General features: G+C 42.1%; 2 protein-coding genes and 1 non-coding gene across 6 annotated transcripts; 2 read left to right on the top strand and 1 right to left on the bottom strand.

Moving 5' to 3' along the window:
• Positions 1-112: 112 nt before the first annotated feature.
• LOC115046073 (calcium-binding mitochondrial carrier protein SCaMC-3-like) lies at positions 113-8,134 on the bottom strand. 4 transcript variants are annotated; one of them, XM_029506202.1, is made up of 12 exons: positions 7,869-8,134; positions 6,974-7,198; positions 5,398-5,521; positions 5,208-5,295; positions 4,185-4,296; positions 3,931-4,089; positions 3,686-3,838; positions 3,162-3,275; positions 2,848-3,015; positions 2,617-2,764; positions 1,718-1,900; positions 113-900 (listed from the first exon to the last, which is right to left on the bottom strand). In XM_029506202.1, the coding sequence occupies exons 2-12, from the start codon at positions 7,169-7,171 to the stop codon at positions 890-892; spliced, it is 1,458 nt and encodes a 485-aa protein (XP_029362062.1). In that variant the 5' UTR covers positions 7,172-7,198; positions 7,869-8,134; the 3' UTR covers positions 113-889. The 4 variants fall into 4 exon arrangements, with proteins under 4 accessions (XP_029362062.1, XP_029362054.1, XP_029362071.1 ...); XM_029506194.1 differs by having other exon boundaries at positions 113-1,900; XM_029506211.1 differs by lacking the exon at positions 1,718-1,900.
• Positions 8,135-9,580: 1,446 nt separating this feature from the next.
• Positions 9,581-9,742, top strand: LOC115050354 (U1 spliceosomal RNA). The gene has a single exon (XR_003841200.1). It is a non-coding gene; the product is annotated as a U1 spliceosomal RNA (small nuclear RNA).
• A 1,192-nt stretch (positions 9,743-10,934) lies between these two features.
• Positions 10,935-15,935, top strand: stx3a (syntaxin 3a). Its single transcript, XM_029498940.1, has 10 exons — positions 10,935-10,964; positions 12,270-12,344; positions 12,468-12,567; positions 12,670-12,744; positions 12,962-13,032; positions 13,426-13,534; positions 14,251-14,324; positions 14,522-14,656; positions 14,955-15,065; positions 15,858-15,935. Exons 1-10 carry the CDS (start codon positions 10,935-10,937, stop codon positions 15,933-15,935), a joined length of 858 nt encoding a protein of 285 aa, XP_029354800.1.
• Positions 15,936-19,189: the final 3,254 nt, after the last annotated feature.

Below are 19,189 nucleotides of genomic sequence, written 5' to 3'. Positions count from 1 at the left end.
GGAGTGTGGACACATGGCGGCCCTTTGACCCGAGGCCGTTTCTTATTTAAAGTCTATTTAAGTGACCCTTTGAACAATTAAATAGGGAAAATCAAAAATGGGCAGATTAGAGTCAGAGGATTTTATTTTTTCCTCAAATTCATATAGGCAAAGGCAAATAAATATATATCATACATACATGACTGATTAAAATTACAAATGAAATAAAAAATGCATTAAATATATTAACTTTGGCCTAAAAGTCATGCAAGGTTTATTTAATTACTTTTTGACACATCCTTTGATTCATTATGACTGCATAAGAAAAAAATGCAGCATGCATGCATTTATTTGCATATTCCATCATAAATTTTGCCATCCATAAAAATATGTCTTACATTTGAAGTGAATTCATGCCAAGACACAGATCTTTATGTCTTTATTATAAAGTTGAAACTTTCATTTGCACAAACACTTTCTGGAACTAGTATGTGGCACTGGACGCTGTGTTATTTTTCAGACCACAGTACTCCATACAGGAGGACCTAAATAACACCACACAAGCATTTTTCACGAAAAGGTATCCTGAAGTATCTGTGCTTCCTGATGTGGTTTGTGCAGTGTCATTCCTTATTAAATATATACTGCATATATAGTGTGGTGTTTTATTTGGTAGAAATACCAGAAAAGAGAAGCACTTTCATAATTCCCATTTCAATTCCATCCATGTGATCTTTCAAGAGTTAACTTTAGTAATTACCTGCTGTAGTTTGGTAAGTGTTACTGTGCTTTACAATCTCTAGCATTTGTTGGAAACAAAGTCTTGACTCTGTGACTTCAATGTCTGCAGCAACTTCAGGATCCACTTAGACAACAAACAAGAAGTCCTTGTGTCAGTTCTTTATCTTCTCTATGTATCACCTAGGAGAGAAAATAATGCTGTAGGAATGTGATATGGTTCCCAGATTTGGTTGCACCTTTTACCTGTTTGATCTCAGGCAAGTTCATGCAGGTTTCCATCCATCCAAGTCAGTGGTAGCAGGAGGTTAATTGGTTAGCTTTAAAACGACTGCTGGCATGCACTGCAGTGCAATATATCACACTTGGCACCTCTTGATTTCTTGCAGCTGTTGCCAGTTCAGGTCTGGCCATCCAAATGTGAAGCTGTCACAAGGGATTATATATAAAGCTAAACTGATTCAATCTGAAAATGTAAGACTTCTGATCACAGAACGGATGTATTCATTCATCATCACGGTCCATTTCCTCTGGCTCTGGTGGTAGAGTGGTGAAAGCACATCCCATGTAAACAGCGTGCTGGATTCAAATCTGTCTTTGGGCCTTAGTGGCATACCCCCCTGTCCCATTTCCTGTCAGCCTCTCTGCCAAATACTAACTAAAATAAATGCAAAAAAAAAAAAAAAACCATAAAAAAAAAACCAACATATTGTTTTTGAATGGGTGAATGGAAGCCACATTCACCCATTCACACATGCATATAGCATCTCTAACATGCATACCCACACTCGTGCACTGATGAAGTAGCCTTCAGAGGTAATTTAGGGTTCAGAATTATTCAGCTGGACATTTCGACGTGCAGACTGGAAAAGCCAGGGATCAAACCAACCTTCTAATTAGTCAATGATCTCGTGAGTCTCAGCCGCCCCTGAACACAGATAAAATCCACCCCAAAATGAAAAACCTGTCTTTTACCCTTTCCCTTTCCCAGCCCTCCTACCCTCAATATCCACTCCCAGGACTATCCTTGTGTATTCATACACGACGTAGGAGAGGCTAACAGCAGGGATGACTTTTAGCAGATTGGGGGAGATTCCTCTATAAAGTCCAGCCACGCCCTCCTGGGTCACAATGTTGCAAAGCAAGGCCAACATGGAGGGTTTAGGAGCCCCCTTCTCTAAATCTGAGAAGACAAAAAACCAGAGTACTCTGCTCACTCATTAGAAATAGTCTGCCTACCTTTGCCACACTATAGCCATCTAGCTGTTGCTCACTCAGTTTCTGTCTTGTGTTTTTTGTAACTCATTACTCAAAAATAGGATAAACAATCTGATGTTTGTTATGTTATATAGAGAGAAAACGTTTGGAGTTATACTACTGCCAACAATTTTCCAAAAGGTAGCATACATTCTACGTAGCCTTGGAAACAGTAGTTTGATTAAGAAATATTATTCCAAAGTCCACTTAATAATTTTTTTCTCAGCATTTCACTGTAATTTGCAAACTTCATCACGTTCCTGAGGACAAGCATTAAAAAAAGACCTATCAGACTTTGCCTTTATTATAGTTTTGGGAACTCATATTGTGAACGTTAGGCTCAGCCAAGAGTCTTTTCACTGTGTCGGTGTTTGAGTAAAGCCTGGACTGGTTGGCCACAAATGCAATCAGACAACCACATCATTATATAGCTTATGCTATGCGTTGGAATTTTTTCCAAATAAAGACAACATTCATGTCAAAGTTTACAACATACCTTTTTGTATGTGTAGACAGGAGACAAATTAAAGGGAAAAATAAACGTAGTGGAAAAATAAAACATATCCACCTGGGGTAAATATCTCAAAGAACCGTGTTCATTCCTCCAGTGGAGCTCATAGCACTGTAGCTAATCACCCTTACCTAGTGCCTGCATTTGAGTGCGGATCAGTGCCAGCGGGTAACTCGCCAGCTGTCCACAGGTACTGGAGACGGCACCACATCCGACCAGCACCATGACCCCCGGGTCAGCTAAACCTCTGTTCCTGTTCAGCCAGGCAAACTTAAGAGTCTAGTGAATAAAGAAAGCGAGAAGAAGGTAAACACTGATGGGAGAAGTTTTGTGAAAGCTGTGCACGGTCGTTTGTCTCTGACCTCATAGACAGCCAGGTCGATCCCAGCATACGGGACAATACTCAGCATGTTTGGCACATAGCCCTTGTAAAAGGCTATGACACCTTCCCTCTGTAGGATCTGTTTAGCACAGTCTGCTATTCCTGAATACTGGCCTGTTTTTCTCAGTGTGAGACGAGTCTTTAGCACCTGGTGGAGAAAGAAAGAGGAGAGATGGAGAGAAAACAAGAACAAGGGCGATCAGAAATCAATCAATTCAAAAGGTCATACAAAACCAGGAAGCGTGTTTTCCTGATTGCATTGGAACATTTTCATGCCTATTGCCCTGATATTACCTCCAGTGGGTAAATGGCTGTCTGAGCTATAGCTCCAGCCAAACTGCCAGCAAGAAACCTCTCATGAACCCTCAGATTTCTGGTTTCGTTACCACCACGCATCACATTCTTGATCTATGCAGAATAAGAGAGCAACAGAGAGAATAAATTAACCATTATGCGAGAGAGTGACTCTTGAAAAATTAACAACTTAATAAACAGAGCTGAAGTATTGCTTACAGACAGAGTTCTCATATCTATCTGTTGAAGAAAGAACTACAGCCAGCAGCTGTCAGCATAGCCCTAAGGATGGAAACAGGGAAACAGCGAGCTGGGCCCTGTCCATGAGTAAAAAAAAAAAAAAAAATCCACCTGCCGGCTCCTCTAAATGTCACTAATTAGCATGTTATTACATGCTTTGAATCAAAAGTGAAAAGCCACAGAAGTTTCAACTCAACCAACAGAGTCTCCAGGAAATTAAATCCTTCAGCATTTATGCTAAGATAAGGTGTGTAAAATAAAACAAATCCTGTGGTTTACTCCACCTGCTCATAAGCTGTGAACTTGATTGCAGTTTCTGGGGCGATTTTAAGAACATTCATTCCGTTGCCTCTCCACAATGACGGCAGTCCACCTTCTTTCATCATGGACTGAAAACTGCTCAACAAGTTCCCTTTAAACTGAGAGAAACCGTGAACCTGCCAAGATGGTTACAACTTTGTGTAAGGCAGTAATAGGTGGCTGAAACAGAAACACTTGACTCATAAGCAGTAACACACATCACACTAACCTGTCTGAAGACTTTGAGACGGTCCAAAGGGGCGGTTCCAGTCCGAGACACAGACCCAGCCAGGGCTCCAGCCATCAGCTGTCGCCACACATACCCAGACTTCTTCTCCTCTTCTGAAAATTCATCTGGGACTGTCAGATGCTCTCCTATGTCCAACATCTACTGAGGAAACGATGTTTGAAACATGAGCAAAAAATGAGGATGACACAGTTGTGAAGTACGCGTGTGGCTCTGTTAAGTGTATGTTACCTCACCACTGAATGTTTCCAGTATCGTGCCACGTCCTCCATATTAGTTAGAGGGTTAAATAAGAAGTGGTCTCTCCACTCATTCCAGTCAATGGTCAAGGTGCCATCCTTATCAATACTGGTTGACAAATACATATGAACAATTGTTGGCAGCATTGGAAAAATACGAATCATTAAAGTTAGTACAAACTTTGTACAAAGTGGGAACAATATTTAGCTTGTGTTTGTATGTTTTGCCACAACCTGACATAACAGAGGAACTGAATCTGCATCTTCAAGGCACAAAAGTAGGAAAAGCAGTCCCAACTTTTTGAAAAATTTTGCTAAAATGCAGTTCAATGACTGGGCACCCCATAAAGTTAAGAAAGTCCTGACCTTTTTTCTGATGTATATGTACAGGCCAAAAGTTTGGACACACTTTCCTATTCATTTGAATGAGAAGGTGTGTCCAAACTTTTGGCCTGTACTGTACATGCAACAACTTGATCGTGCAGTGAGGAAGCTATGATATCAGGGAGCAGGTGATAAAATGGTGGAAGGCAGCTGGATAAGCAGACTCATTGTATAAGTAATGTTATGAAGAAATTCCTCTGTTGGAGAGGAGACAAACACATAGCAACGTCAGGTGGACCAAATCATCCAGGGTTTGATTATCAGCCATGTCCTGTCATCACAAGACATCTGCAGGCCTAGACCTGGCAAAAAGAGGCCCAACTTATCTTAAGAATTTAGAAAGAGACAAAGTTTGATGTATCATATCAAAACAGCCATTTTACTCACTGCAGATCAAAGCACTTGCCTGGCAAAGTCAGTGTGTTACCACTTCCTCAACACATTCAGAGGACAGTTTTAGTGTGGCAACAAAATCATTTTTGTTAAATTCTGTTGACAAATTGGAAAAAGAGTTGAATAGTACCTTAGCTGCTGTAGCTGTGCAGCATTGACATTTGTTGCTGGAATATGGATTATCAACACTAACTAACCCTTGAGGCTTTTCATGTCCGTATCAATATTTTTCAGCTAGCAGACCTGAGCAAGATCCTAGTGGCATCCTCGAGGCTGATGTCCACACCGAAGGAGCGTAGACAGTGCTGGATCTCCGCTGCATCTATCTTTCCTGCAAGTCAATCGCACATGATATATAACACTATAGAGATTTTTCAAAATTACATCATAGCATGAGTTATGATTTCAAGTTTATTCATACATGTTTACAGACCATCATTGTTTTTGTCCAGCCTGCTAAACATGAGTTTGAGCTGTTTTTCATGTGTGCGGAGATATTGCGTGAACTCCTTAAAGTCCAGGACTCCATCGTGGTTGGTGTCCCCGGTCTCCACAACCTGAATGAGGTAACAGACAAGTCAAGGAAAAATCATAAGATTGGTTGTATGAATTGCAGGTCACAAATATGCTCTAGCCAACCCACACACAAACACGAGACATTATGTCACGTTCTTGGATTGATGGCTAATAATGTACAACACACGGACTGTTCAAAAGTGCAAATACAACAGAGCGGACTCAGAGAACAGCCACATACCAAAAGGTGAAGATTACATGGCAGGTGTCTTTAAATAAACCTCTACATTTCCATCTGTTGGACAAATGATGCTACAGCATGGTGCAATTGAGGAATGGCTTACATAAAAAAAGATTAATTGGTCAAAATATATGTATGTCACAAAAATGCAGTGTCCTTTGATGTCAAAATGTTTTCATCCTGTAGCTAAATGATCTTTTAAGATAAAAAAAAACTATCTCCTATTGACCTGCCAGCCAAATTTATTAATAAGGTGTGTTCATTTATTACATTTATAACTTGTAATTTAAACACCAAACTGAACGGTCAAAATCTCATTTATGATCCTTTAAAAAGTGGGCTTTCATTTCACTTGTCATATTGTATGTAAATAAGCGGAATAACAGTTTAGAAATGCAGATTATTGGAGATTAATATATTATTATTAGAAATATTACTGAGGAAAGGTTTGACAGTTCTGACAATAAGATACATGAAAAGAAATAAAGTCCAAGTCACAGGATCAAGGAAGAGGTTACCACGCTCATATTACAGTCCTGCTCCTTGCACCAAAATAGACAGCAATGCTATTTTACAAACACACACACACACACACAGACACAGACACACACAGACACAGACACACACACACACATGCTCGCGTAACAAAAACCTAACATTAAAGTCTTAATTTTAAAAATGGGGACTTGTAGTTGGTATTTGGTCCCTGGCAGACAAATCTCCACAATATGACACATTTCACACAAACACACACTGACACACAAAGTAGAACATGGAATAGAGCAGGAGCGAACGCTTCTTTCCCACATAAACAGAGAGAGACAACCTGAGAGAGGTAAGCAGTGTGTTTTCACAATAGTTACGCTGCTGCTGGAGCACAAATAATAGGACGAACCTGTCCGAGGGAAATGTACATAAGGAAAAAATAGGAAGTTCTCATATGCCTTCATGATTGAGCTGGAGAGTGATCGCTGGTTCATCTAATTTATAAAGGGAGAATGAAATCCCTGGCAACACACACAATACAAATGTCACACACACACACACACACACCCACACAATACAACAGTTTAAACCAGCAGATTAGTGTCACTGGTTTAGCAACAATTGTTGCAAACAGATCACTTTCACCTCCTTGGTTGGTCAAGTCTGTCATCATCCATACATGTGTTGCTTAACACACTTTCAGTAGACATCTGGATGGCATCCCTGACGACAGACAGGTGTGTGTCATACAGATGTGTTGTCCTACCTTCTCCAAGGACCTTCTGGAAAGCCCTCTGTCTGCCAGCCCAGCTCGCAGTTCAAAGATGTCGATGCGGCCATCTTTGTTGAGATCCAGCTGATCGAACAGCTTGGCCCAGCTCTTCTCCCTCTCATGGTCTGGACCGTTGGATTCACCACCGTCCTTGCAGTGCGCCCAGGGGATCCACGCCCGCTGGGCTCCCATTCCTCGTGCTACCCAGAGTCAGCTACACTACAGCAAACAAAACAGTCACAGAGTCATTAGTTCTTTTCAAGGTAAACATTCAAACTGGAACTGGATTCAGGGACCTTTCAGAGGATTTGCCCTTGGAAGGAAATCAGTAGATGCAGCCTATGCAGCAGGAGCAGGCCTCAGAGGTCTGATAAATACAGCCTTTTGTCTCCACCCGGATGTTTGTTTGTTTTTTTATTTACCCACAGACATGGCGGTTTAAAATCTCGAGTTTATTTGGGTAAATGAAAATTAAAAACATTTAGTTTAGATCGTTATCATACATACCTGTCATTTTACCAGTTTTGGTAAACTGTGTTATACTGTTACCTTATCTAAGTAGACATCATTTTATTTTAACGTTAAACTAAGCTCTGATTTGTGATATAGGATACAGCAGTTTCCGTGTTTACCGCCTTAATGCGATCACTGAGACAAACCCCAGTCATGTGCGCTCTGCAGACAGTGCTGTTGCTGATAAAAACAGTTTAGTTTTGTTTTGTTTTTTTTAGTGGACACATCTGAATTTTCCCGGCCTGTGAATGTGTAGGAGCAGGACCGTGTCTGAGCTGCAGATAACTACACAGACTTCACACTAAGAGCTTAACCCGATCCTCCGTCAGGACCCCGACCCGGCTCGGGAATAGAAACAAGAGCATTTGTGGCTCACAGTGCTGGTGCTGATCCGACAAGCAGACAGACAAGCAGCTCCCTCCGGATCTGGTCCGACCTGTCGGCGGGTCCTGCAGACTCTCGGAGACTCTGGCTGAGGAAGCAGGAAGCGGGAGACTCACAGCGTCCTTCCAGCCAGCGACGGCTGAGAGACGGCCGGACCGACCAGTCTGCAGGCTGGGAGACACACAAGACACACACGACGCAGTCATCGATTTATATTGACGATCGGTGATTAATATGGACATGTTGACGTGTGACGAAGCCTACTCACCGATGACGTCACGCCAAAAGCCCAAAAAGCCTTGAGCGGAGCCGAGGCTGAGATGATTTAGAGATGGCTGATCCTGTCTTTGACCTGCCAAGGACAGTGCTTTTCATTCTCAATGTAATTCTAATTTTTTACTTCTACATTCTGAAAAAACTGAAGTTATTGTACTCGGCCCTAAGCGCCTCTGAGGAACCATATCTAATCATCTAATCAGCCTGGATGGTATCACTTTAGCTTCCAGCTCCACTGTTGGAAACCTTGGAGTAACTTTTGACCAGGACATGTCCTTTGTCCCTCACATAATGGATGTCCAAACAAATCTCTGGAAGGCCTTCAGTAGATTCAGAACGCTGCTGCAGGAATATCAACAGGAACTAAGGAAAGAGATCACATCTCTCCTGTTAGCTGCTCTTCATTGGCTGCCGGTAAAATACAGAGTAGCATTTAAAATCCTTCTTAACATACAAAGCTCTTAATAGCCAAGCTCCATCATATCTCAGAGAGCTCATAGTCCCTTACTCTCCTAGTAGGCCACTCCGCTCTCCAGATGGAGGTTTACTTGTGGCTCCTAGAGTCTCCAAGAGTAAATCTGGAGGCAGATCTTTCAGTTATCAGGCTCCTCTTCTATGGAACCAACTTCCAGCATCAGTCCGGGCTTAAAACCTTTCTGTATGACAGAGCTTGCTCGTTTAGTCTTTAGCTATGCTGCTACAGGCTTGGCTACTGGGGAGAGGACTGAGCACCCCTCTCTCTCTCTCTCTCTCTCTCTCTCTCTCCTTGACATATCAAAAACCATGTCTCTCCCAGTTCCTCTCCTCTCTCTCCCTGTCCTCATCCTGCAGATGGTGAATTATCACTACTCCATGTTCCTGCTGCCTGCTGCTCCCATATCTTCATGAACTCCATCCAGCATAATTTCTATGAAATTCATGCAGCATCATGTGTTCCTGCTTGCACCTGTATTGAATATCCTCTCCTCCTGCTCTCACCTCTCCCTACTCTACCCAACTTTGCCCCCCTGTGTGTGTGTTTGTGTGTCTCTCTCTCTCTCTCTCTCCCTCTCTCAACCCAACCAGTCGAGGCAGGTGGCCAACCCCCCGAGCCTGGTTCTGCCTGAGGTTTCTGCCTCTTAAAGGAAGTTTTTCCTTGCTCATGGGGGAAGCTGTTTAAATAGTTTTATACAGAGTTTGGTCTCCTCCATATGTAAAGTGCCTTGATGTAACTTTGTTATGATTTGGCACTATATAAATGAATCTGACTTAATTTGATTTAGATAAATTAAAATGAAAATTGTCATCAGATTTTGTCGTCCTGTGCAGATTTTCTACACACTCACAGCTCCAATAGACTCTGGCTCAGTTCACGTTTCAGATCATCAGCACCCTGAGTGAAGATGGTGTGTTGGTCACAGAGCCCCCCATCAGTGTGCAAAACAACTCATATTTACCTGGCAGGGGAGATACCGTGATCAAGAAGGTGGTTCACCCAGGACGAGCCTCAGCCATTGCACTCAGGTTGTGCTGACCCCTGCAAATTCCCCAAATGTGGGAATCTCGACTGCATAATTTCTGGTAGTGGGAGACTGCGTTCACGCTCTCCTCTGATCAACAGTGGAAAGTAAATTTGTTAACACATGGAATGTTGTATCTCATCTGTGAGGTCATTTTAAAGATTTGTAATGGTAATCCTGTTAGCACCTCTGTGTATATTAACATTAAACTATGTTAAGATGAAGTATGTACCCTCCGGGAAAATGAATGAAGCAAGCTATAGCTACAACAGATCATTGGTGACAACGTCCTGTCCTGGACACACAAACACACTGACTGAATCTGACTATGATGACTATCAGACCACTATCAGACTACAAACCATTACACATTCCAGCAGTATTTTATTATTATTTTTCCATCTTGTGGTTGTTTTGATTCTGATGCAATTTGTAATACATAGGAATGTACAAATATGTATGATTATGTACGTGGTATGTTCATTGTAAATATAGGTTGAATATAATAAATAGGTGCAAAATGTATAAGGGAAGATATATAAATTATTTAACACCTGCTAGATTAGTGAATTGTCACTTAAGAGAAATTTATATTGTTAACAAATATGTAGAACTTTCAGAAATCATCATATAGTTGTTTGTAATACTTGTACATATGCAAATTTCATACTGTTAATTATCAACCAGCACCAAATGTGATGCAATTATAATGTATCCCCTGATGGTGACATATGGCAACAGAAATGGCATGTATATGAATGAATGCTTTCTTTAGCAGATGAACAGGTGAGTAAAGAAGAAATATTAAATGCCTTTCAGTGTTTCTTTTTCCTTTAAATAAAAAAAACAACAACAAATATATTAATTTAAAGAAAGACAAAGTCAGATATACACGTTTAAGACTTAGGGTTTGTGCACTAGTGAAGGTGGGAGGGGTAAGGGTGAGGGAGGAGGGTTTTTCATCCTGAGTACTACTGTCCTAATCCGGTTTTAGAGGCTTAGTGGAGCCTCAGGTTGACCACAAGTATTAGCACATAAGGGACCATCCAAGAACCAGGACTTGTTCGACCACCTTTTTTTCTTTTTTCCTCTTAAATTCTCTCCCTCTCTGTCTGGTCCTGACTCATCCCAGGTCCAGTTCAAGGATTACTTGGAGTAGTTGCTCATTACCTCCCAGCTAATTTGGAAGCCATCTTGTTCACGGGCTGTCTCGGGCTGCAGTCATCTTTCTTCTGTGCTCTACGTACATTTGAACTGTTTGTCTCCACGTCCTCCTCCTCAGGATGAAGGACCGACTGGCTCAGCTGAAGGAGGTAGGCCGGGGTGTGTCCTGCCCCCAATGTGTTTGGGGTACCTGGAACCTGCACGGGCCCTGAGGCACTGTCTACGATTATTATTATTAAGAGATTAATATCATTGATGTGGTATAAATATCTGCAGCAGAGACACAATAATACTTCATATTTGTGATATTATAGTTCCTATTTTTCTAGGGGTCTGCCCAGATGTGCAACTGTCTTTATTCACGGAGAAATGTTACGCTATTAACTAGAGGAAGGTGCCTTAAATTTTAGCCCTGGGAAACATGACTAGGGGGAATAATGGAGCGCTATCTGTGTTTCAGAGGAGAGAAAGAAGATATAAAACATTCATTCATTCATTCATTCATTCATCTTCAACCTCTTATCAGTTTCTGGGTTGTGGGGGTCACATTGGGCTAGGGTGGAGTACACCCAGGACAGGTCACCAGTCCATCAAAGGGCAAACACACAGAGACAGACAGAGACCAACAACCACTCACACTCACACTGAGACCTACAGACAGTTTAGAGTCACCAGTTAACCCAAAAGTGACTTCTTTGGAAACCGGAGTACCCAGAGGAAACCCACACAGGCACAGGGAGAGCAAACTCTGCACAGAAAGGACCCCACCCTCAACCGGACCTGCTACCATCTTATTGTAGGGTGACAGCACTAAGTATTAGATATGAAACACACTGAGGTAAAACAAATACAGTGTCTGTGATTGTTGTTCTAGTATCACATAACTACTACAACAGAAAATTTTGTTTTCAATATTTGTTCTTGTTTATTTACACCCAGTGCATGCTGGGAGAAAATAAAATGCACACCTGCACAATTTAGACCTGCACACCACAAGGTCTCTTTTTCATGACGCAGTAAGAATAAGAAAGACACCCTTCTGTATTTTTTACCTCTCCTCAACTTCACAACACAGATATTACTCAGAAAAATTAAAAACTGTCTGAAGCTCAGTTGTTTTGACCTTCTGGTTTGGAGACCTGGCGACAGAGCAGAGAGTAGAAAGATGGTTAGGAGGAAACAGTGAGACTCAGACCAGGACTCTGTTGAGACCAAGCGTCATCCCACTGTCACATCATTCATCAGTTTTAAAGCCTTGCTATTGGTTCACTGCAGGTCAAGGTGGAAACACTCAAACTCTGCAACGTGATTACAGCATCAGCATATCTGTAAATGACACTGTAAACAACAGGCAGATCACATATTCCTTCAAACTTCAAGTCTCATCTGTAAAATATAGTTACACGGATTATCCTTATTGAATTTTTGTGTGTGTGACTGTGTGTGTCTAACAGAAGAGCGATGCTGGGGGTGATGATATTGAAGTTCCTGTGGAGAATGAGGCTTTTATGGATGACTTCTTTGCTCAGGTATTCAGTTTGTTCCTCACGCATTTAGAGGAGAAATGAAGTTTTACACTGAAAAAAATGATTTATGTGTGTGTGTGTGTGTGTGTGTGTGTGTGTGTGCGTGCGTGCATGCGTGTCTTTCAGATTGAAGATATCCGCATCAGCATTGACAAGATCGACGAGAGTGTGACAGAAATCAAAAAGCTCTATTCTACCATCTTGTCGGCCCCGACATCTGACCAGAGTAACAGAAACATATGAACACGTAGACACACATGTTAATAATAATATTTTAATGTGTAGGACTTTGTGTTAACTCTTGACAATTTCACTCTCTCTCTGCCAGAGACACAAGATGACGTTGAAGCTCTGACCAATGAGATCAAGAAGTCAGCAAACAATGCCAGAAACAAACTCAAGAGTCAGTGCCGTTTTGTTTTGTTTTGTTTTTTTTTTACATATACTCACTTACTGTGCCAGAGACAGATATCAGACCCCACAGAATGTTTTAATTTGCCATTTACAAAGGTTGTGTTGTTGTGGAGGTGATACTGAGTTCTGAGATTAAAGATGTGCTCCCTGGTCAACTCATCACAATGGGTGTATGTGTGTGTGTGTGTGTGTTTATGTTTGTGCAGGTATTGAACGCCAGCTTGAGTCAAACACAGATGAGAGAGCGTCAGCTGACCTCAGGATACGCAAATCACAGGTCAGAGAATGAAACATCATGTAATGTTTGTAGACATGGAAGTCAAAGATGGATCTTTCATGGACTTGAAACATAGCCTTTAATATAAATGTGGATCTCTCCATGCATCATGTGATATTTTAAGACTGAACCAAGAATATTTCTGTGTCCCAAATATCAAAATACGCATTTTTTATTCTCATTTCATTCTATATTGCTTCCACTAAACAGCTGTTCAAACGTTTATTTGTCACAAGCCTTGGCACAATGTACAGTGAGAAAAATGGTGCATATGTTGGGAATTATGCTGATGTTTGGCATGAATGAATTACGGTATTGTTTGTTTGAAATTAACTTTGAGGGGAACTCCCATGTGTCACATACAGCTAATAGGGTTTGTTTTGTTTTTCCCAGCATGCGATCCTGGCCAAAAAGTTTGTGGAGGTGATGACAAAGTACAATGAGGCTCAAGTCGACTTCCGAGATAAGAGCAAAGGACGAATCGCCCGGCAGCTGGAGATCAGTGAGCAACAGCTGATTATCACACTACAGGACACTTGGTTTTGTTTTGTTTTGTTTTTTTTCCTCCCACAGGCCACATTCTGACAGAATCACAGACAGTTTCAGTAATTCAAATTCAAAAAGTGAAACCCATTAACTCAAATTAACTCATAACACCTGCAAATTTTGCTGAGCTTTTAAATGGTCTCTCAGTGTGGTTCAGTAGGATACACAATCATGAGGAAGACTGCTGACTTGACAGTGTGAAAACTGGCCTGAGCTCAACACCATAGAGAATATATTGGGTACCAGACCCAACCACGCAGAAGAACTCAAGTATTTTACATGTTCATACTTTTCAGTTTTCCAACATCACTGTGTTAAAAATCCTTAAGTCATAATCAGCAAAACAAAATAAACACTTGAAATATATCCCTCCATAATTTGATCATAGATCACCAGTCTAATTTCTTTTAAATACTAAAATAAATGAACTCTTTGATGATATCATAATTCATTATGATGCAATTGTATTTTATATTGTAGTCAGTGGTCAGAGTGAAGGAGCTGCCTGTGATTGGTTCCTATCCCAGGAACAGATTTTCAAAATAAAAGTCACGCACTGGTGTGCTTCAGCCACTTGTTATCAGACACATCCATGTTCATTCTAACCTCAGTGTGTCAGGACCACCTGGGTTTAACCAGCTGTTCACAGATGTTGCTCTGTATCCATTACAGCGGGGAAATCAACAACTGATGAGGAACTGGAGGAAATGTTGGAGGGAGGAAACGCAGCGGTCTTCACTGCTGGGGTGAGAGGGAGAAGGGCAACAAATCAGTTCAATCAATGAACCTCTAGTGCTGAGAACTTTATCATTGTATTGAGCCAATGATGATAATCACGATCCAGCCAACCTTTTACACATAAAGTCACAATCAGAATTAATTATTTATTCATTATTTCAGCTTGAATTTGACTTTTTAATGTGCTCATGATCATACCCCTCAGATTACAGAGTCTAAGATCAACCAGCAAGCCCTGAATGAGATCGAGGCTCGTCACAAAGACATCATGAGGCTGGAGAGCAGCATCAAAGAGCTCCATGACATGTTTGTTGACATCGCCATGCTTGTGGAAAACCAGGTTCACACATAAACAAAAGAACACTCACACACACACAAGGATGAGGAAATATTATGGCCACAATCAGACAGAGCTGCTGGTCCCAGAGCTGTGCAGAGGAGCTGATGTAACAACCAATAGATGTTTGTCAAACAGAGAACAATATGTGCCAGGTGTGAGGTTCTTGTGAAAGTAGAGTCGTGATGACACAGTCCCACTTCCTGTATCAATATCAGGGATGCCCCTAATTACCCATCCTGTTCACACTCCATGTTCCTGTCTCACACATTCCTATCCTGTCTCGCCCCCCATCCCTCAGGGTGGTATGATTGACAGGATTGAGAGCAACATGGACCAGTCTGTGGGCTTTGTTGAGAGGGCGGTGGCCGACACCAAGAAAGCAGCCAAATACCAGCAGGAGGCGCGCAGGGTGAGTGAACTCAGCGGAATTTATTGACCTGTTGACTTTTTTTTTTTTTCTTTTTAATTGCAAAGACAAATTTCTTGAAATTATGGTCCATTTCCCAAAATGCTAAGCACAAATAAGAACTGCACACACTTTCCAACTTTCATGTCAAAACCAAAACCATTTAATCCTTCATCGAAACCAAACTTTGCTTTGAGACATCATGGACAGCTATCAAGCTATCAAGCACACACTATAAAATAGCCATTACATACTGGTGAGATCAATTCAAAACAGATCTGTTCAACAAACAAGTCAACTGATCCATGGCCCGTTTAACTATATATGATGAGGTTTCTGATTCATGAGGGAACAATTCTTACGTGCTGTGCTTCCACCTGGGGAATTGTGTATTAATTTGGATCCAGCTGTAATGCGGTTTATGATACTGAATGCCAGTTCTTTGTAAATGAGCACATGGTGCAGCCATTGATAAATGAAAGGATTTGTGTGTCATTTTTGGTTGACCAATTTGTTGACCGGGGGTGGCATGATCATTGGAGCAGTTCTCTGATGAAACTGATAGACTCTTCTAAAGAGGACCTGGTCTTGAACATCTGAGTTTGGTTTTCATGACAAAGAAAAGCAGGGAGCGATGAGAATTCAGGTTACCTGATGATGAATGCGGCTCTGGACATAAGATCTTAACTCAGAGTCAGTCATTCTGCTCAGTTGGAGATTTGTAGAGTGATGTTCAATGCAAAGCAGCTGGGGAACATCATTTAACACCATCTTCCTTTGTGTCCCTGCATCCAGAAACAAATGATGATCTTCTGCTGCTGTGTGATCTTGGCCATCGTCCTTGGCTCATTTGTCTACAGCTTCATCAAGTAGAGAACCTGGAAGAGTCCACATAGTGGAGGAGGAGGCAGAACAGAGCTGGTCACAACAGAGCCGGAGCTCATTTTACTGTCATAGAAATAGAAGTTTCATGTTTTTGCGTCCATTCCCAGTTATTTTTTAATGTGGGTCCTTACACATCTGAGACAAGTACTTCATATTACTCCAGGGATTTTAGATTGAATCATTCAGCCTTGAGACTGAACTCACCAACTTCCTCACAGGAACATTTGATGCTAGCGCTTAACAAGGCGGGAATTAAACACACCACTTAAGTGTAGGACATTGTAGACTTCAGAAAAGTAAGATGGAGTGCAAATGAGTTGTGTTAGGTTGTGTAGCTATTGAAGTGAAAATCAAGCCTATCTTCTTCTAAACCATGAAGTGCAGCCGTTCTTCCATGGCTCTGACCAGGTTGTGTGTGAATCTGAACAGTTATAGATGCAGAATTGATACGTTAATTGTAGCTGAGCTCAATCTGCAGGGGTAAGAAAGTGGAGAGCTGAACCAGCAGTAGATGAAAGGTCACAGAGTCACTGACATTTTGGTCTCAGAGCAAATCTTGTGTCCAGATTACCACAGCTCTGTCTCAATGGGACATCTCACCTCATTTTACTTCTTTCTGTGTCCACTTGTTACATCAGAAAAATTGCTGTAATTGTACAGTGGGCCTGAGAGTTCAACATGCTTCAACATTGCAAATAAACAAAACTGCATCATGAATTTACCAGGAAACAAGCTATATATATTGACTATAAAACAGAAGTGTTTCCAGGGAAGAACCTGCTGAGATGGACCATTTAGTCGTGTTGCAAATCAGGGGCTCCATCCCTCTGAGAACCCGGCCTACGAAGGTTTGGTCCTTTTTAGACTGAACAGAAATGAGACAGCTTGGTCTCTTGTCATCAGCTATCACCATTTTGTTTTTGCTCCTGTTGTTCTCTGTCAGGATTGCGTGGGGGCTGAAGCCAATCAGGGCTGACATTGGGCGAGGGCAGGGCTCACCTTGGACACTGTGTGAGTCTGCAGTGTGAGAATGAGAGCAGGAGAGGGGGATATTCAAACAGGTGTAGGCAGGCAGACAGGTGTTTTCCCTGGAAACACGTGGGTTGGGTTGGGAATATTTTCTCCACATTTTATCATTTGATATCAAATTTAAAACATTTTCTTAATTTAGCTCAGGTTGTGGTGCTTTGAGCTCTCAGAGCCACTGTGCCTTCATGGTCCAGTTGAAATTTCAAACTAAAAGGCTACTTTCAAAATGATCAAACCCAAAAAATGTCTTCACTGCACTTGTATCTCAGGTTATTGAGATACTTTAGGATATTGCTCTTGAATTAATGAGGTGGAAAAAGCCCCCCTTGAGCTGAGTCAGAGTGGATGACAGAGCCTGTTGTCCCATCCAAGTGAGGTTCAGAGGTCAGAGGTCAGAGGTCAACCCTGTGGTGGGAGTGTGCGACGACGAGCACTGCTTGTCTGCATGATACATCTCTAGAAGTCACTTTCATAAGTATTGAGACAGCTCTGCTCATCCTTTTGTACCTTTGTGTGGTAATTGTGTTGTGATACGGAAACAGTAGCATGGTGCCAGTCGAATGCATCTAACAATACAAATCATATCATGTTGTAGATGTAAGTGCCTGCTGCTGCTCCAGACTGGGCCTTTGTTCAAATCATTGAAATCATTTTTCAGCGTGATGACTGAGGGAAGTCTGTACCCTAGTTTTAATGTTGAACTGATGATCAACAGATGTTTGAGAGCAGATGCTGTATGACCTGAGAATAGACGTAAATTCTGAAGGTGTCGTAGTAGAGATGGAAATAAACACACCCCTGATTCATTTAATTACACTGACACTGCCTTGGGGGTGTTATACTTCTTCAGGTGTTAATTGTTTATTTTATTTATTTATTTTTTTACAGAGATTGCTTTCTTAACATGTGTATGTGCATCCTTTTCCCGCTTTTTTTATTTTATTTTTTTTATTTTATCAATTACAACTGTACTTCCCAAGGGGCCGTTCTTGTTTTATACCCTGGCTGCCCTCTGGTTGTTACCTTCTTGTCAGTGTAGCCTTTTTATTATTTCAGGCACAGGCCTGAAACAATAAAACAAGATCCATGATTCTCGTCCCCAAAGAGCCGATCAGCTGTCAAATTTATATGGATAAAAATACGTGTCCAAAACAATGGGACGAAGGGACACCCCTTTTCTCCGACAGCCTGTCTCGGGCCACGTGACAGCATCAGAACTGTCCTGTCCTGTCTGGCGTCCATTTAACAGCATTTCACTGATCCAGTGATCTCCTGGCCCTGGCTACGTGATGGGGGCTCAGTGTGAAACCATGGTTTAATCAAAATTGCCATTTATTAGTTTGTGACTACATGTCCAGTTGTTGTGTGTCCGTCTCTCTGTGTGCTTATTATTTACCGCCAGCCACACTGTATTGATTTCTCGGTCAATATAAAACAAACTGCGTTCCTTGTAAGTCAGTCAGACTGTTGAGGACAATAAAACCAGTCTGTTGCGTGTTGCTGCTTCTCAGTGATCATTGACGGTTTGTAGTAAAATGCGCGTCGGTTTGGCTTGTTCCTCTCGCTCGCCGTACTCGAGCCGTGCACCCTTGAGAGACAAGCGGCCGCCACCAATCACAGGAGCCCTGCACCGTTTTCCAGCCAATCGACGGCAGGCTGTCCGCAGCGCTCCACCATCGGTGGTCCTGAAGTCGCTTCCTCATCCGGGCGAAGCACCAAACGTGTCTGTGCGATGTGAGCTCGTGTCCTGAGTTACAGCGGCCACAGGACGACGCAGCAAGGCCGGACGGCGACTGGAGGCGGCGGAGCGGCGCGTAGCAGACATGGGGGTAAGAGCCGGAGGAAATATTTCTTTTACTCAACCCTTTTTTCTCGCTGAGCTCTGGGAATGTCAGTGATGGGGGCGGTGGTCACTGTGTTTATGCTGGAGCGTGATTGGCTACTAGGTTGACTGATCGTCTGTTGGACCACTGAATATCGGCCTCTGGCTGCAAGGACCGATAAGCGACACGGCTGTTTTCAAACTACGCTCTTATTGGTCGCTTGCAATTGTCGTCACACTCCTATTGGCTACGTTGGGCCAATCACAGCTTACAAAGCTTTTGTATGATTGACACCCCCGTTGCCCAATGGATGCGCCGCCGACTTATTTGTGATTGGTCCAAAGTACTTCTGTGGGCGGGACGGGGTGATGTTTTGTGATGGGACGGAAA

This window comes from Echeneis naucrates, chromosome 1 (assembly GCF_900963305.1).
Source record: "Echeneis naucrates chromosome 1, fEcheNa1.1, whole genome shotgun sequence".
NCBI classification, from domain to species: domain Eukaryota; kingdom Metazoa; phylum Chordata; class Actinopteri; order Carangiformes; family Echeneidae; genus Echeneis; species Echeneis naucrates.
Note: the sequence above shows the minus strand (reverse complement) of the source record. Positions and strands in the feature narration are given on the sequence as shown.